Source organism: Squalius cephalus (assembly GCF_949319135.1).
Source record: "Squalius cephalus genome assembly, chromosome: 7".
In the NCBI taxonomy this organism is placed as follows: domain Eukaryota; kingdom Metazoa; phylum Chordata; class Actinopteri; order Cypriniformes; family Leuciscidae; genus Squalius; species Squalius cephalus.
This window is the reverse complement of record NC_137128.1, coordinates 21364829-21381640: the sequence shown is the minus strand read 5'-3', so window position 1 is coordinate 21381640 and position 16812 is coordinate 21364829. Positions and strand designations below refer to the sequence as shown.

The following is a 16812-nucleotide window of genomic DNA, read 5'->3' as shown; positions in this document are numbered from 1 at the left end:
GCAAAATTCTACTGTAAAAATGTCTAAATTTGTGCATGGTGACAGTCAAGCACAATGGGTATAATGCCCTAGTGCAACTATGAACGCACCCTCAAAGGCAGCTGAGATATAGAGCCACCAATTGAGCCAAAAATGCAATGGCTCTTCTAACTGTACTATGTTTATCAACTTCATGGGTCCATAATTTGAAAATTGTACATTAGAAATATCTGAAATTGTGCATGATTATATTCAAGCAGAGATGCAGGGTATAAAGCATCAGTGAAACGCCCCCAAATGGGCCAACAATGTGATAACTCTTCTGTATTGTCAGATTGGGTCCATAACTTTAAAATGTACAGTAACCATGCAATTTCTCTTTCAAGTCATTTCAATTTAATTCATACATTCATTTGTATAACGCTTCTCACAATACATATAATTTCAAAGCAGCTTTACAGAAAATGCAGGTTTCTATGTAACATAATCACAATAGGATTTTATGTTATATCAGAAAGTACATTTATAAGATTGCACAAATTAGTATTTAGAAATATCATACATGCATTTAAAGCAATTATAAAATTATCTTTATTTTTTTTATAATCATTCATCTTTGATGTTCTGGAGTCCTTGCATGGGGTCTCCACAAGTCTTCATAAGAGGCTGGATCCAAGCATAATCTCTGGTTACCCTGTGAAATTTTAATTTGTAATAATAAAAAATATATATATATTCAATTCAAATTATGTTATTTGCAATAATTAAAGAATGATGTAGGCCTAATTATATTTTTACAGTCATTTATGATATAATTATTTGCTATTTACCTTTCAAAATAGTGTATTATTCTTTTCTGAAAATAGATAGGCCAACAAGATAACAGGGTCCCTAAAAAGTGTAAATAAGAGAAAAACCACATGGTCCCTAAACTGAGCTGATGATATACAAATAATTAAAGAATACTGTAGCCTAATTATACTTATGTGCTTTTATATTTTCACAGTCCGTTTTTCGCTGATATATCAGTGTTATTTGCATTTAAACATCGTTTATTAATATTTTATTCTGAAAATAAACAAAAGTAACACAATCCCTTTAAAAAACGAGAAAAAGAGAAAAACCGCACGGTCCCTAAGTTGAGCGTCAATAAGAAGCCAGCAAACGCGGAAGTTCGCGTCATTTAAGGTGGAACGGATAGCGTCAATAAGAAGCTGCGAATAAGAAGCTGGATTCAGCCTCGTGCACATCGTGCCTATTCCATCCAGCATTTCAAGCGATCTACCAAAATACACATAAAGATAGGCTTGAAAAACAGCTTGTGTTGTAGTGATTCTTGGTTCCTTTCTTTTTTTTCCTTTCTTTTTTTTTCCCCACAGATCAACAGCATATGAGTAAGTAAATAATGGCAATGCAAGAATTAGCATTTTTGGGTGAAATATTCCTTTAATGAAATGATTGTTGATATCAGTTTACATTGGTAGATAATTTTTATGGGTTGTCTTTATGGGTTGATTACATCGTCATTATGGTTTGTGTTTTAAATGAGAAGTGAGAAAATGCAGATCATGCATTACTGCAGTCTTCAGGAGAAGGATCACTGCCAAGTTCTTTGCAGGAAACCAGCATATGCCTAATAATGTGACTTCCAGCCAGACATGGAAAGATCACTTTTATTGATGATTGACCTCCATGTGTCAATCTGAACATGAGGCGGGAACATGCTGGCAGGAATAAATATGATAACGCAAAAACGTGAATGAGGCATGCATTACTCTGAGCCATGCATAGATAATACATTAAAGGTTTGCAGCTAGTCAGAAATGGCTTTCAGATCTTAACTGATGTTAAAGAGCAAGTATTACTCTGATCACAGTGTAAATGAACAGCTGTTGTCTTTATTCAGAGCTGATTCCTCTCTATTATATGTGTTGGTGTACCGCTCCTCGTGCTGTTTTTGCAGTTGTCGGTACCGTTGAGCTCTAGTGAGATGGGATCTTTACGGATTATGTACCTGAAAAAAAAGAAAGAAAACAAAACATAAAACTACAGATTCATGTAAAAGGTACTACAATTAGGGTTAATCTCAAGAAAAAGATTGCAGAATTAAAGATCAATTCTGCTCATATTGCAACCTAAAACCAAAAGAAGGAAATTATAGAAAATACACTTTTATTTATACAAGAAATTGTAAAAAAAGAATTAACTACAATGCAATTCAGAAGATTTTTTAAGATCTTACATAGATAAGATAAGATACATTAGATAAGATACATTTAAGATTTCTCATAGATATCTTGTTTTCATGACAATTAGGAAAATTCCCCCTGCCAAATTCTCAGAGGAAAAAAAATTGTCAGACTACTGTAATGCAAAAAGAAATTAAAAATATATATTTTGAATAATGTATGCATAGTATTTACAATGCCTGACCAAAAAAAAAGAAAAAAAAAAGAAAAATCAGTCTAATATTTTATTGGACCAGCTTAAGCTTTGCATTTTCCATGGCATCATTTCCATAAGCTTGTGCAACAATTAGTTTTCACTGTTATGCTGATGATACTCAGTTTCGTCAGGGCGTGAAGAAATATAGAGCTTACTAATTCACAAAATTAAAGGTATAGCGGAGGATTTTCCCGAATTTTAGAAAAGAACCGCCCTCTCCACTTTTTGAAAAAATGCACATGCGCAACACTCTACCTGCTCCCGAGAGGAAACGCCTATTAAACGTGTGCACGAGAGAGCATGCACGAGCTAATCATTGCTTACATTAACTTCTACTAGCAGTGATTTTAAATGGATTTCTCCAAATAGCATGCCAAACTTTACCTGTCAAGAAACTTCGCGACTGAGACATCAGTGGGAAGCCCAACCTGTGTTTTGAGCGCACGCCATCGTGTGAATCGTGTGCACGAGGACGTACGACGGCCTTACGTAAACATATCACCAGAATGATTGACACTTAGGAGGACCAATAGTCTTGATGATCCACCCGGAAAAAGAAAATCCTCCGCTATACCTTTAACGGAATGAATAGCTGATATAAAAAACTGGACGACTAATACTTAATTAATTACTGAAAACTGAATTAATCTACTTAATTCTGAAAAAAAACATTCTAATTATTGGACAAAAAACGTCCTCACGTAATAACTGTCTAACACTTGATGGCTGCTCTGTCAAGTCTTCGTCGTCGGTTAGGAACCTGGGTGTGCTCTTTGATACCAATCTTTCATTTGAAAGTCACGTTTCTAGTATCTGTTAAACCGCATTCTTCCATCTTAAAAAATATCTAAATGATGAAGGACCTGCATCTGACGCGACGACAATGCAGTCCTGAAGTGTCAACTAGTCTCTCCCCTGTGAAGGCCTCCTTCCCTTTACCTCTGTACAGATAAAACGTTGTCAAAATGATTCCAGTTCTCATGGATCTGCAGAAACGACTAAAAATGATGTATTATGCAGGCCAGACAAGTAATGGGTCGACACTATGTTGCTGTCTTGGATAAGTGTTTTTCTTAAGGCTACACAGCTGTTTAGTCCCAATCCCCTAAGTTATCTTTGCATTGTGTGTGTGGAAATGCTCTTACTTTCACTATTAAACATAGCTGTGAGTACAACTATTGATATTACTGTTGATTTGATTCCACCAAACGTTTAAATGATCTCAGATTTTTCTTTTCGACCACATTTCTTCCTCAGAGATGACTGTTCACCACTATCCTTTCAGGTTTCAACAATGTGTTGGACAGTTAAACCAGTTTAAGTAGTTTCAGCAATAGTTGTTTTCTTTGCTTGATGAAAGACGATAATTTGACCCTTCTGAAACAGAGGAACATCTTTTCCATGACCACAGGATATGTCTTCCGACATGGTTGTCAGGGTTAAATTACTCATTGCCAGCTGTAACACATTAATAATTGCAGCAATTATCCAATGAAGACTCTTACTTATTTACTTAGTTAAATCCAAGTGGTCACATTTTTTTGGCCAGGCAGTGTATGTAGTATTGGCTGTACTGGATTTAATTTTAGTATGATTTTAATTATGTAATATATATATATTGTCTGTTACAATGCAAAACAATTCCTAAAATATACATAAGTCTATAAAAAATAAATGAGTTTCATTTAGCAAATCATAAGTTCTTAATTTTTTCTTCCCTATGAAGTACAAAAGATTTAGCTTCACTTACACAATGTCATTTAGCTCCAGCTGTGTATCTGGTGACGGGTTGAGTAAGGCATAAGAGTGGCTACTCGGGTTAATATTCAGCTCATCTGGATTGAAAAACACATGTTAACAGAATAAAAAGTCATTTCAGTCATAAAAATGTGTTATTCTCCAGAACCATGCCCTAGTAGTAATGAGCCTCAACTGAAAATATGAGGTATAAAATCAAATCAATGTTTTTAAAAAGCTGAATGTCACCACATTATGTTAATTAGTTTTATATTTTGAAATGAAATTTTGCATAATACAAGTCAAGTTTCAGATTTGTTTTTTCATACTGCTGCCATTGGCACTATTATTACTAGTGTGTGGACAAATGATAATTTTACACCCTGGTTACACAGTTCTCAAAATCAAATCAAATAATGCATAGAAACTTATTCATTCTGCACAAGATTTCACTGTATAATTCGACTCATAAGATGGTGTCTCACCGAATCCCCTCGTGGAGAGCCCCAGGTTTTGCATGCGGTTCTTGACCATCTCAGTAAGCTCCTGTCTCTCTGAGCATGAGAGCAGGACGTCCCGGTGCTGGCTCAATCTGTCTGCATCACGCTCCGCGTGCCACGGCCCCAGAAGATTGGAAGCCCACTGCAGGCTCTTTCGGCGCAGAGAATGAGTGTGTACATTGCTGTCTGGGAATTCACACTGAAGAACCTGAGGATGCTCCTCCTCGTCAAAGACTGACACTTTGTCTGATGTTTGGGATTGAGGAGACTAGAAGAAAGAAAGACTGATTGCTTTAAAATGGGAAGTAAAAAAAGCCCTGTTATTGCATGTTTTTCACTTTTCAAAAGGAATATTCAAAAAAAATTTACATTTCGTCTTAAACTTTTATCACTCTCATTCTCTATTAAAGTTACAATTTTAATTTTAAATTATGAGAAAAAAAGTTTAGAAAATGCCAACATTTGGTCCCGAGCCATCCCCTAATTTTCTGAATGTTAAGTTTCCATGCTGCTTAATATTTTTGTGGAAACCGTAATACTTTCTTTTTCTTTGATGAATAGAAAGATCAAAATAATTAGAAATTTGCCTTTATTTGAAATATAAATCTTTAGATGCCTTAACTGTCACTTTAGATCAATTTAAGACACCATTGCTGAATAGAAGTAGCCTATTAATTTCTTTCAAAAACATTTTTAAAAACCTTACCGACCCCAAACTTTTAAACAATAGAGTGCAACAGTCGGGTTCTGGAAGTAAAAAATGATTTTAAACAATAACCTATAAACCTTTAAAGACAGCCCTGTGAGCTACTTTGGTTGTTAATTGATAGTATTTGCTTTTATTGAAGCCGCCAGCGCACATTATTACATTAATAACTAAAACTTACATTAGCCATGATGATGAACAGAAAATTACACCAATCAGAGGTTCAAAACAAGCAAAACACGCCAAAAGATCTCATTAGCTCCGCCCACTGCCATGAAACTTGGAAAAAGACTCTGCCTCCCTATGCTCTCAAAATACTAAATAATTTGAATATATATACATATTTTGCAATAAATCTAAAATATATTGTTTTTATATATATATATATATATATATATATATATATATATATATATATAAAAACAACTTTTTAAATGAGTTGTTTTATATTTCGTCATCGTTTTAACTTGATTATGCTGTTCGCAATGTTTCATGGGATCGTAGTTCTTTCTATCACAAAAGCCGTTAAGACTACAGTCTTGTATCCTATTATTTTTGTCTGATTTTCAAATACGTTTCGCTTCAAATCAGAGTTTATAATGTTATGATTCACCTCGTAGCTGGTTGGCTTGTTTCATGGCTTATAACTCTTTAACAAAACTTTTTTTTTTAATCCCTATGGGAGAAATGAATAGAAAAAATAGTTCTGGAACCAGCGCCACTGGAAAAGTTGTTCCACTCTATAGTGTACATGAGTAAAGTGCTAGAACTACTCAGGATACAAACATTTCACTAGTTACCTGTTAAATTTTAACCGTCTAGGGAAAATCCATTGATAAAACGGATGTTGACTGAATAGATCTAATTTGTGTTATTGCATATTCAGTTGTTTGCATGATAATTATCACTTATGTGAGGGATAATTCCATGGCTATCTGTGCATTAAATGATTTTAAATGCACAATGTGGAGGCAAAGAACACCCAGACGCGAAGCCTTGGATTATTATATCATGGTCATTTACCTGCATTGACAAGTTAAAGCTGTTATTGATGTTTGGCGCGCAATATTTGAGCGGAAGTGTAAAAATGACGGTTAATTTTGTCAGTTACGGCTCGGTAGATCTACTATTTTGGCCGCTTTAAATCAGACACATAGATAAAGTAGTGTGTAAGATTACATTTATTTCAATGAATGAATTTTAGCCACTGAGTCCAGGAAGTCAGTTTCAAGGGGGGATGGAGTTTAAAATATAGAGGATTCCCATCTTTTATCCACGTAATAGCCTTCTAATGCTCAAATTACATTCAGAAATACAGTGGGATTTTCTGCATCTAAGGTTTAAAAATATCAAATATGATCCCAACTAGGGTCCCCCTAGTAAATTTCGGCCATTTTCACCCCTTATAGCATTTATTTTAATTAAATATCTAGAGAGAGAGAGAGAGAGAGAGATAAGTGTGGGAATTACTTGCGTCTGTGCATCATCTCTCTAAAAACAATGAAGCTGTGAGTTTAATTACTTCAAAAACAGCGATGTTACCCCCTCGTTTCTGAGAAATATAATGCAGCAATTAAGTAGCGAAGCTAATTCATTAATGTATGTCGCGGGGCAGCGATGAAAACAAGTTCCTCTGCTCCTGAATGTTTCTGTGTATGAGCAGCGTGATCTCCCATCTCGGTGTGCGAGTGTGTGCTTCAATAAAAGCAGCGCAATAATATAGAACGGTGATTGAACTGACTGGAACCTGTGCATTAAATGGTTTTAAATTACACTTATCACAGCGGTTCATTTAAATCCACATTCATTCAGCCTCTCTTCTAATGCATGGCTGCACGCTACATCTAACTCCCCCCTCCATCCCCAGCTCCATCTGAAAATCTGTAATCTAATCTGATATCTATTTTGCGATTGTCTTCGGTATACAGTGAATGTCATTGTAATTATCCTTCCTCATGTATTTTGGTTTGTTTACAGCAACAGCTCATGTTAAATTTGTGAATTGTAATTATGTATGCATGATTACTGGATCTGCTCTGTTACCCCAAGGGGGGGTTTGGCTCTCCCCGCTCTGTCCAGGCATGGCTGCATGGACGGGCGCATGGAGTCTTCCCAGAACAGAACCATACCGCCAACACTAACTGAATGCATTATCATTATAATAAAATATACATTTGACGAAAGTGGTCCTGATTGAACTGATAATTAAGTAACAAGTAAAGCTGGCTCCTTCTCTTCTGTTCTAATTGAACTGTTTCTCCTGACCTAAAAGTGTGCAAGTATGTGTTGCACTGAACATAATGAAACCTCGGGAGGTTGAACTCTCTGAGACTCCGTCCTGTAGATGCCGATGGGAATGTCTCCCACAGTGGAGGACAGCACTTGGTACAGTGTGCCGTACGTCTGGATGCACAAGTCCTCCTCTTTGATCCTCAACTGAAATGTAATATACCACATTTTAACACCGCTGAAACGGTATAAAATAAAAACATAGAAACTGTAAAAGTCACACTTACGGCGCACAGGAAACCAGAATTTGGTGTAGTTTCCAGTCCAAGCAGTAGTCTGGTGATGGTTATCATATAATCCTTAACAAAACTCTGAAACAACAGAAGCACTTATAACACAATTATGGACAAATTTGAAGATCTGAACATTTACAATTTTCAGAAGCAAGAGCATTTTTTAAAGAAGTTAATTATGCTCATCAAGGCTGTAATATTGTGAAATATTATTACAATTTAAAATAACTGTTGTTATATTATATATTTTAAAATGTAGTTTATTCCTTTGATGCAAAGCTGAATTTTCAGCATCATCACTCCAGTCTTCAGTGTCACATGATCCTTCAGAAATCATTCTGATATGACGATTTGCTTCTCAAGAAACATTTATTATCATCATCAATTTTGAAAACAATTTTGCTGCTTGATGGGAAATAAAATACTATGGAAGTCAATGGGGTCCATCAACTGTTTGCTTAAAGACATTCTTCAAAATATCTTCTTTTGTGTTCAGCAGAAGAAAGAAACTCATACAGGTTTTGAACAACTTGAGGGTGAGTAAATGATGACAGACTTTTCATTTTGAAGTGAACTATTCCTTTAATCATTTTGTGGAAACCATGATAAGGGAAAGTTGAAAATAAAACAGAAATAGTAATGTCTATTGAAAAGTAAATGCTTGCTCAATAAAAGTATTTATTCTTTAAAAAATAAATAAACTGACCCCTACATTTTGAACAGTATATACATATATACTGAACATATGTATATTGGTGTTCAGCTAATAAAGTTGCCATATTGCCATCTAGTGGGCATTAGCAGGCAAATATTCATAAATGATTTCAGGCCAACAGGCAGCACATTTCTTTTAGCAGAGGGGTGTTAGTTACCTGGTAGAGGAGTGTGTCCAGCATGCTAATACTGAACACCTTACCAGCTGCAAAGGGCAAGCGAAATATGAAGGATAAGTTTGAGCCTTTCTCTTTTTCTTTCTGTTCCATAAAGCCATACAGATAAACATGGAAAAGAAGGATTAGGACCAAACAGATTAATCAAGCCTAAATCAATATTTTTATGATTCAATGTAATAAGAGTGACAAAAGCATGTTATGAATTTCTGCTCACCTTCTCCAGTTTGGAGAATTCCAGTGAGTGACAGTCCTTTGCGCAGAACTGCATGAATCTCATGTTAGCGGGATGAGTTAACTCTGTGATGATGTTGAGACCAGAGAACAGCCTACAAACGAGTCATTTACAGGAGACTATTTCAATGACTTTACAAGATCTTTAGTGCCCTTGTGAGAAAGAAGTGTGCCTAAATGTATTGCATATGCACTTATAGTGTACTTAAATCTTAAAAGTATTTAAAAAAGCATATATATATATATATATATATATATATATATATATATATATATATATATATATATATATATATAATATTAGTGATATAAAAGGTCACAAGTGTACTTAAAGAGAGTAGGCTACACTTTCATGACTATGTTGCTTAACACACTCAAGTACACTTTAAAAAAATTTCTAATAGTCAAATTTAAAGTTTTAAATCATGTTCAATAATCTTTCGTCATTCTTTAAAGATGTATTTTGATGTGTTGACTAACATTCTAAAGCACATGTAAAATCCTAGATTATAATTTTAACTGTAGTGTGTTATTGCATTTAAAGTTAATATTTTAAATGTACTAATTGCACTTCATCATTATAATTGTGTAATTACAAATATATTTAAAAGCATGACACAAGTTTCGATATAAATCAATGTTTTCATGTGATACGGTACTAGGGGGCGCTATTACGCATCCATTATTAAGGATCCAAAAACAAGCGAAGCAGAAAGAAGTGATCGAAGCATTGCTTACACACATGTAAGCTAACGTAATCATCAAATATTCTAGCCTGGGAAAACCCAGACAAACTTCCGGCAAATTTAGATTTGCCCTGCAAGTAGTCTGGCAAAGAGCCCATTCAAGCCGATTTCTAATCTGTCCAAATCGCGGCACCAATCAGAAACGTTGAGGCATGATTTACATGATGACGATCGCTCTGATTGGTTTTAGGTCTATCTAATTGCGCCCAGAGGCATTTGAGCGATGTCCGTTGGTGAAGCGCACCAACTTTTAAATGCATTATTATATTCAAATTGCAAACACATGAGGACAGTCTCCATGAAAGACCCACTGGCAGATGAACGTGCTACTACATTTCTCTCCGAAACGGTAGGAAATTAAATTAGATTTAATAGAGGATTTTAACTGTGACAAGATGATTGACAGGGCAGTTTACATGACAGGATGCACGCGACAGATCCGTCCGATAAAGATGACGAAGTAGTATGTCCCAAAGCTTGCCTACTTTTTTGCTACACATTCAAGTAAATACCTTTTCTTCACAAAAAGATTACATACTTTTATGGCGTAGTGTAACTTAGGCAGGACGCAGCATATGGCTTTACACGATGACGATCGCTCTGATCTTTAACCAGGCTACAAACATTCCACAGCATATAAATAAAAACTGCCTAATGATACTGAATGAAATGTTGAACCCCATGGAGAGGTATACGAATGTGAAGCTTTAGGGTGTTGATAGAAGCGATCTACTCCATCTACGTTTTGATCATTGTTCTGAATCCGATCCAGACAAAATCTTTGACAAAAAGATGATTTTTCCTTTTTTTGTCTTTTGTCTAAAATGTTGCTTTTTTATGAAACTTACCCACATTCAAGTGTTAATAAAAAAAGAATCCATTAAGCTAGAATAAAATAATTTATGAAAACATATATTATAAAAAGTGTAAGAGATTACCTTTGTTTTATGTCTTTTTGGGACGAGAGCGTGCCTGCCTGGAGATCGACCTTGAGGGAGCTTCCAGGAGTACATGGACTAAATCACTATCTCACTGCAGACCCCTCTTTACCATCGGTGAGATGGAGGAGGATCACCACATCACAGTCCACAACTTGATTTTATTTGAGGATATGGAGGATAATAGTACCGAGCATGTTTCTCACCCAGCACCCTGAGAATTCTGCCTGTTCCGCATCGGCCAAGAAGGCCGTCCCTGAGATGTCTGTCTATTCCACGTCAGCCAAGAGGACCATCTGTCTGTCCTGTACCTAGAAGGTTGTTTCTTAAACCCCTGCCTACACTTCTCAGTCCACCAGCCTCCGCTTAGAACCTTCGTGCCTTTCCCTCCACCTCGCTACCTTGGCGCACACCTGGGTTTCCTCGTCCTTCCGGTTCTGCCTTGGTCAGGCGTCACTCTGTCGTCGCCATGGACTTACGGGCCTTTGTTTATGACTCGTCCCTGCACCCATTTGGCTCCGTCTTCCCTTCAACTCCACCTCAGTCCTCTGGGCACCCTGGCTTCACCACTAGTCCCCACAGCTCTGCCTTGGTCTCCAGGACCTTCAGTGTCGCCCAGTCTCCGCCTGGGTCTCCACCACCATCAACTCTGCCTCAGTCGGTCGTCCCCCTGGTTTCGTCTGCCTAGTCTCGGCCATGGCTCCTCCCTCCCTCAACTCCACCGTGGGCATTCATCATGGGATTCTAGCTGGAGATTCCACCCTGGCTCCTCCTACTGCCAATTCCTCCTGGCTTCTACCGCCGTCGTCTCCTCCCTGGCTTTTCCTGTTGTTTGCTCTGTCGTGGTTACTGTGTTCATGCATTGTGCCTGGGTCCTCCACCCAAGACCCATCCCGCCCTCCTCTGTTGGACTTTTTTATTGTTGTTATATAAGACGCATAGGCACGCATTCTGGATGGAGGGGAATGTAGGCTTATCTGTGTCTTATGTCTGTTTGGGTAAGTTTTGCACTTAGTTTAAATCAGTTTCCTATGTTTCAGTTTGTTTCCATTGTTGGATTATCAGTTACACCTGTCATTTATTTTGTTGATTAGTTTGTGTATTTAAGCTCTGTGTTTCTTTCACTTCATGGTCTGTTCTTGTCACGTTATAATCGGTTGTTCTGTTCCTTCCTTGTTTTCGAGTGTTCTGAGTTTTTTGTTAAATCTATAACTGCTGCATTTAGATCGATTACCTCAACATTTTTCATGGAAGCTGACATAAAGATGTACTTAAGTCCTACTTTTGTAAGTGGGTCAAAAAGCGCTCTTAAGTTCAACTAATTGCATTTAATATAAATTTATACTATAATACATTTTCATTTAATTGCAAACAATATTGCATATTCCACACCGAAAACACTGCATTCAGTTTGGACTTAAATTCTTTTTATAAGAGCTCTTTATAAAAGTATGCTAAATAGGACTTCTTTATCACAAGGGTATGTTCAACAAACATGCATTTATTACTGCACATGGCTGTATTCTAGCTGATATTCAATAGTGTGATGTTTTTTCATTTTAAATGCACGTAAGCAAAATCAAAGAAAATCTCAAACAGTCTCTGACCTGAACAAGTTCTGGACATTAACAATGATTTTTGCATCAGCCATATACTCTTCCTCAGCACTCATGGTGCTCTCCCTGTCAACAACCACCATATTGGCAGCAAATGAGACACCACAACGCAACAGGTCATCCAGGCTGTAAGGAGATACACAGACAGACAGACAGATCAATTTCAGTAAAACATTTGGCAATGTTTGATGCAACTTCAAATAATAATCATGCTGTCATAGACTTATTTGAGTTTTGTATTTAGCTAATAGACCTTCCGTCAACTCTTCCACTCTTTATTTAAAATCTAAGTGGGAAAGTTTGAGTTAGGATAATTTGCAAAAGTGTGAGTATTTAAACAAAACAAGGCTGTAAAAGCAGACTAGAAAGTAGACAAATATATCTGGTGGGCAAAATGACTGTGCCCAACATCCTCTGTATTTAGCCATTTGTTAACAACAAGTTAAGTAAAAGCTTTAATATATCATGTATTCTGTGTCGTAGAATCTAAAAGTAAAATCTTGAGTTTGTGTGCGCCACAGACCTTACTTCAGGCATTTAACCAAAACCCATTCAAAAAACCATTGACTTCAGTAAGATGGAATCATTAGTTCAAAAATATTCATTTGTTTCCAGATTTTTAGACAGCACTCTATTCTCAATTGTGTCTTGAGCTAATTCAATGTTTTTATGTTATCTCGAGAAGGTGACTCTCGATGTACAGCAGCGGCCTTATCTCCTTCCTGTCCTCAAAATAAATGTATCATTTGAGGGCAGGATACAAACAAACATTATAATGTTTCATATTTCATAATAATGTCTCTTGCCTGTCGATTGACCCAAGCAAGTAATAGATCATTGGGAACCAACAGACAGTCTCAAGAAGTTCTGCATCTGGCCTAAAAGACAGACAGTCCACACAGAAACAACATAATGCAGATATCTGTAGTCATTATAACTGAAAGACATTGGCAACTAAAGAGTTAGTAAAGCTCAATAAACAAGGTAAAAGAGAGTGATGTGTAAAATAAGGATTTTTACTCTTTTTCCAGGAGCAGCACGATGGGCCACAGTTCATTCTGTGGTCTGTATGAGGCTCGTAACGGGAGGATGAAGTTGTACAGGCTATTTCCTGCTGTCTCAGCGGACACAATGATGAGCTTATTCTTCAAACCATACGCTCTGACATCATCGTCGTCTTTGTGGTGGCAGGTCTTAGACAAAAACTGACATCACAATAAGATAATTAAGCAATGTAAAATTACAATTCAACATTAAACCAGTGATATCTAGGTGCATACACTGAATACTTGAAGCATATTCATAAAACATATACTACCGATCATATTTTTTTTTTATGTTGTTGAAGAAAGTCTCGTATGCCTACCAAGGATGCATTTATTTAATCAAAAATACAGTAAAAATATAACTGTTTATAATTGCTTTCTATTTGAATTATTTAATATTTTCCTGCTCAAGAAACATTTCTTATTATTATCAATGTTGAAAACAGTTTTTTTATTTAATTTTTTTTGCCGTAATGTTTTTTCTTGATTTTTTGATGAAAAGAAAGTTCAAAAGAACAGCATTTATTTGAAATAGAATTCTTTTGTAAAATTATAAAAGTATTTACTGTAACTTTTGATAAATTTAATGAATCCTTGTTGAACAAAAGTATTAAATTCTTTCAACAACAATGAATGAATGAATGAATTACATTTATTGTGCAACATAATTATTAAAGATAGGCTAAATCCACTTCAAACTCAAATACCTGAGGGAACACATACATATGTTAATGCATATATGCAAACTGTTGTTCATATTATTGTCCACCAAAATGTAATAAAGACATTTATTACCTTTTCCAGCCGCATACAACACTTGGGCGTTTTTTTTTGCCGTAAATGGCAAAGTATCAGAGAGCTTCCCATGTAGGGTAAATTTGGGGGATATCCCTTAATGTAACTAAAAAAAATAAAATAATTAAGTTCAGGAAATCTCATTCCCATGGCAGATATCTTGACATTATTCAATGTTTCTAATGACATTTAATAAAACTAAAAACAATGGTTACGCTTTATTTTAAGGTGACGTAGTTACATTGTACTTCCTCAAAAAAAGTACTGAGTAATATTAATTGATAATATTAATATTAATTAATTGATCCACATGCACTTACTATAGGGTTATAGTAAGGGTTAAGGCTTTAGTTTAGGGTTAGTTACTTGTAAGTATGCATAACTTACTGTTATGCACTCACCTTAGAATAAAGTGTTACCAAAACAACTTTCGTAAACAGAGGATTTTCTCTCTCAGGTAAAGAACAAATTACCCATCGCTACATTTATCTCCACTGAAGTACTGATATGGACTCTTTGACTGATCGCTGAGTTGATTGCCAGTCTGAAAGGAAGATGAATCAGTCACTTCTAGAACAGGAACCATGTTTGTTCTTCTGGTCTCAGATATATTTGTTTCAGTTGAAAGAGATGGACCTAAACTGGATGGAATGCTTATTTCCTGCACATCTATGGCCATGGTACCTGTAGGAAATACAAACAAAAACCTTTAGGCAAAAATCGGGAATGACATTACATTATCTTTCATAGAAAAACTGCAATTTTATGGTGAACTTTTTTAAAACTTAACACTTATCTCAGGGTTCACCAATCTCGGTCCTGGAGGGCCGGTGTCCTGCAGAGTTTAGCTCCAACCCCAATTAAACACACCTGAACCAGCTAATCAAGGTCTCACTAGGCATACTAGAAACTTTCAAACAGGTGTGTTGGAGCTGGTTGGAGCTAAACTCTGCAGGACAGCGGCCCTCCAGGACCGAGATTGGTGAACCCTGACTTATCTGTTCAAAATTTATAGTAAAGTTCTGTATGTGAGTATCGTAAAATTCTGGTAACTTTACAATAAGATTCCATTGTTAATGCATTAACTAAGTATGAGCAAAACAATTGTTACAGTATTACTATTTATTAGTCTTTGTTAATGTTAATTAATAAAAATTCAACTGTTCATTGTTAGTTCAATTTAGCTCAGGTCAATTAAATATTAACTGATACTTGTTTGTAGTAATGTATTAGTAAATGTTCAAATTAACATCAACTAAGATTAATAAGTGCATTAAAAGTATTTTTCATTGTTAATTCATATTAACTAATGTTAACATATGGAACCTTATTGTAAAGTGTTGCCAAAATTCTTTTGGTTTCAAACGATTCTTTTATTCAGTAACAATGCATTAAAGGGTTAGTTCACCCTAATGTCGTTCCAAACCCGTAAGACTTTCATTCATCTTCGGAACACAAATTAAGATCTTTTTAATTAAATCTGAGAGCTTCCTCCATTAACAGCTATGCAACTACCATTTTCAACCCCCAGGACTGTACTAAAGACATCAAAGTAATGTGAACCAAGTGGTTTAACCTCAATTTTATGAAACGATGCGAGTGCTTTGTTTGCAGAAAAAAAAAAAAAAACAACAACAACATAATTTACCACTTTACTGACAAAATATTAATCTCCAATGAGCGTTCACGCAACAACATCTGCTCTCGCGTTTACACAAAACGCATGTGTCGTGGTGCTCTCGTGACAGCGTGTTGGAGATATTTTGTCAATAAAGTGGTAATTTGTGGGGTTTTTTTTTTTTTGCTCAAACAAAGTACTCGCGTTGCTTCATAAAACTGAGGTTAAAGCTCTTGGGTCACATGTATTACTTTAATGATGTCTTTACCTTTCTGTGGCTTGAAAGTAGTAGTTGCATAGGCTGTCAATGGAGGGAATGAAAGCTCTCAGATTTCATTACAAATATTTTTTGTCCCGAAGATGAACAAATGTCGTTCGGGTTTGGAACGGCATGAGGGTGAGTAATTAATGACAGAATTTTTGGGTGAACTATCACTTTTAAATTGATTAAAAGTAACAGTAAAAAAAATCTGTTTCAAATAAATGTAGTGCTTTTTAAACTTTCTATCATCAAAAAATCCTAAAAATATATTAATTAATTTTCAATAAAATAATAATATTTGACAAAATTACTATTTTCACTACTTTTGACCAAAGAAATGCAATCTTGATGAGCATGAGAGAATATCTTACAGACCCCAAACTTTTAAACAGTAGTGTATGGCACTGCTGTGATGTGTACAGTATCTTTGTTTGAAGTATTATCAGATGCATTTGTCTGACCCATGCTAGTAATGGCACTGTTGGTTGGGGGTTGAGTCATGGGGCTGTCTGTACACGCTGCCTGGGTCTTGAAGCAGGATTCCTCCTCTTTGGTGAGACTGATATAGAAGCACACGTCCAAGGGTTTCATGGTGTGCTGAGGACCAGGGTTCAGCAGGATACTCTTAGTGTCCTCAGGGCACACTCCAATAAGACAGATGTCATACCTAGAAATGAGAGCGATATTTACACAAATATTTATTATTTATTAAAAAAGTATTTCTAAAAAAAATATGACATGAATTGAAGGTCCAGAGGTGAGAAATTGCCATTTTTGT

At 35.8% G+C, this 16812-nt stretch overlaps 1 protein-coding gene across 1 annotated transcript; it reads right to left on the bottom strand.

Annotated features, from left to right (window-relative positions):
* Positions 1–1414: 1414 nt before the first annotated feature.
* LOC307161234 (potassium channel subfamily T member 2-like) lies at positions 1415–16689 on the bottom strand. Its single transcript, XM_079875857.1, has 13 exons — positions 16496–16689; positions 14628–14838; positions 14155–14260; positions 13334–13518; positions 13120–13191; positions 12305–12439; positions 8997–9108; positions 8762–8863; positions 7884–7967; positions 7675–7803; positions 4647–4929; positions 4175–4259; positions 1415–1993 (listed from the first exon to the last, which is right to left on the bottom strand). The coding sequence occupies exons 1-13, from the start codon at positions 16623–16625 to the stop codon at positions 1882–1884; spliced, it is 1746 nt and encodes a 581-aa protein (XP_079731983.1). The 5' UTR covers positions 16626–16689; the 3' UTR covers positions 1415–1881.
* Positions 16690–16812: the final 123 nt, after the last annotated feature.